The sequence below is a fragment of the Austrofundulus limnaeus genome, unplaced genomic scaffold (genome assembly GCF_001266775.1).
Source record: "Austrofundulus limnaeus strain Quisiro unplaced genomic scaffold, Austrofundulus_limnaeus-1.0 Scaffold186, whole genome shotgun sequence".
Taxonomy (NCBI): domain Eukaryota; kingdom Metazoa; phylum Chordata; class Actinopteri; order Cyprinodontiformes; family Rivulidae; genus Austrofundulus; species Austrofundulus limnaeus.
The window spans coordinates 345,862-347,432 of record NW_013952588.1 but is presented as its reverse complement, the minus strand read 5'-3'; the positions used below and the strand labels follow the sequence as shown (position 1 = coordinate 347,432).

The following is a 1,571-nucleotide window of genomic DNA, read 5'->3' as shown; positions in this document are numbered from 1 at the left end:
AGATAAATCAACTTCAGATTAATTCATTATCGATAACTTGCATCCTTAAGGAGTTAACTTAAATTATATCTACTCATATTCATGTAATTAAGTGTTTTAATGATTTGGCCGATAAATCGATTAATCGAAAAAATAATCAACAGATTAATCGATTATTAAAATAATCGTTAGTTGCAGCTCTACGTAGATACAATTATGACATTATTTATTTTACTGGCTAATGAAAAGGGTAATCATTTCAATCAGAGACAGACAGGGCTGACTTAGTTTATTGATAATCTGCTTTGTAGTATCGATACATGAGATTCCCTTTGTGTGTGGCTACACATCGTGTCCCCATCACACCAAAGCAAACATTTAAGAGAAGAGAAACGCTGGTTAAAAATGTCTGCTCGTTTCATTTCTGTGCAATGTGAGATTCTGTGAAAAATATTTGAAATTAACCTTTCACACTTCTCCCACCACTCTTCCTCTGCAGCTCTGCAAAGTTTCAGTTGGAGCCGCAGAGATGAATTTTCCATGATTGATTAGTTACCACAAACTGGCCTGAATCTCTTACACGAAGTTAAACTGAATAAGATTTGATGTTGGGTTAAAATTCTGCAAAAAATGATTTCAAACCCTCATTCCAGTGATGACTTTGTCCCGTTTAAGATCAGTAGACCTACATTTATCCTCCTCCTCCTCTCGCTTGCAGGATCCATACAACATGATGAAACCGAAGAGCTACGCTGGCACTAAAACCGACCCCCACCTGGTTCCCTCCGTCACAAACAAGAGGCTGGTGGGATGTGTTTGTAAGTTCCTCCTCTTCCTCCAGTTTTTCTTTTTCCATTTTGTTCAAACACACTCATGTCTGGAACAACAATCTGCAGCCAGTCCAGCAATGAGGACAAACGTAAACAGTGAACTTGGCATTTAAAGTGTATCTTACCCCCCCCCCCGTGAAAAGATAACTCCGCCCCAAGGCGAAATTTGAAAAATGCATCAAAGTGGGTAGGAGGGGGGGTGGGGTTAGAGAGCGGAGGTGTGACCAGGACGAGAGAACGTGACAGCCTCGGCTGAGCTGTCCGCCTCACACCACAGCAGCCTCCGACAGAGGAGGTGGAGAGCTCCGCGACAGCCTGACATGAAAAAATAAAAGCATACAGCTGCAGCTGCTCACAAGATCACTAGTTTAAATCAGGAATAAAAGTGTTGGGTCTTGTTTGACTGAAGTTCGGTCCGTTAGGGCTGCAGCTGCCCCGCTGTCTTTCTGCCTTTTTTTCCCTCCTCCCCTCCCGCTGTGTAGGAAGTGCTGGTGTGTGTGTTTGTGTGTGTGTGTGTGTGGAGAGAGGGAGACAGAGAGCAGTGCAGCAGTCAGCTCTCCCCACCCGAGGCTGAAGGTCAACAGACGATCATGCTAAGCTTGCTAACTGTTCCACCCTCTGACTGCTGCAGGGGCGTGTCTTAGGCTACGTTCACACTGCAGGCAAATCCGACTCATATCCAATTTTTTTATGACAGTCTGAACGAGACAAATCCTATATTTTCAAATCCGACCCAGGCTGTTTCAGTATGCGGTTTTAAAT

General features: G+C 43.5%; 1 protein-coding gene across 1 annotated transcript in view; it reads left to right on the top strand.

The window, feature by feature from the left end:
• cox5ba (cytochrome c oxidase subunit 5Ba) overlaps window positions 1–1,571 on the top strand; it is a 6,186-nt gene that overhangs the window by 2,953 nt on the left and 1,662 nt on the right. Inside the window, exon 3 of the mRNA XM_014018206.1 lies at window positions 698–797. Within this exon, the coding sequence (XP_013873660.1) occupies window positions 698–797 (100 nt within the window). The remainder of the gene's footprint in view (window positions 1–697; window positions 798–1,571) is intronic.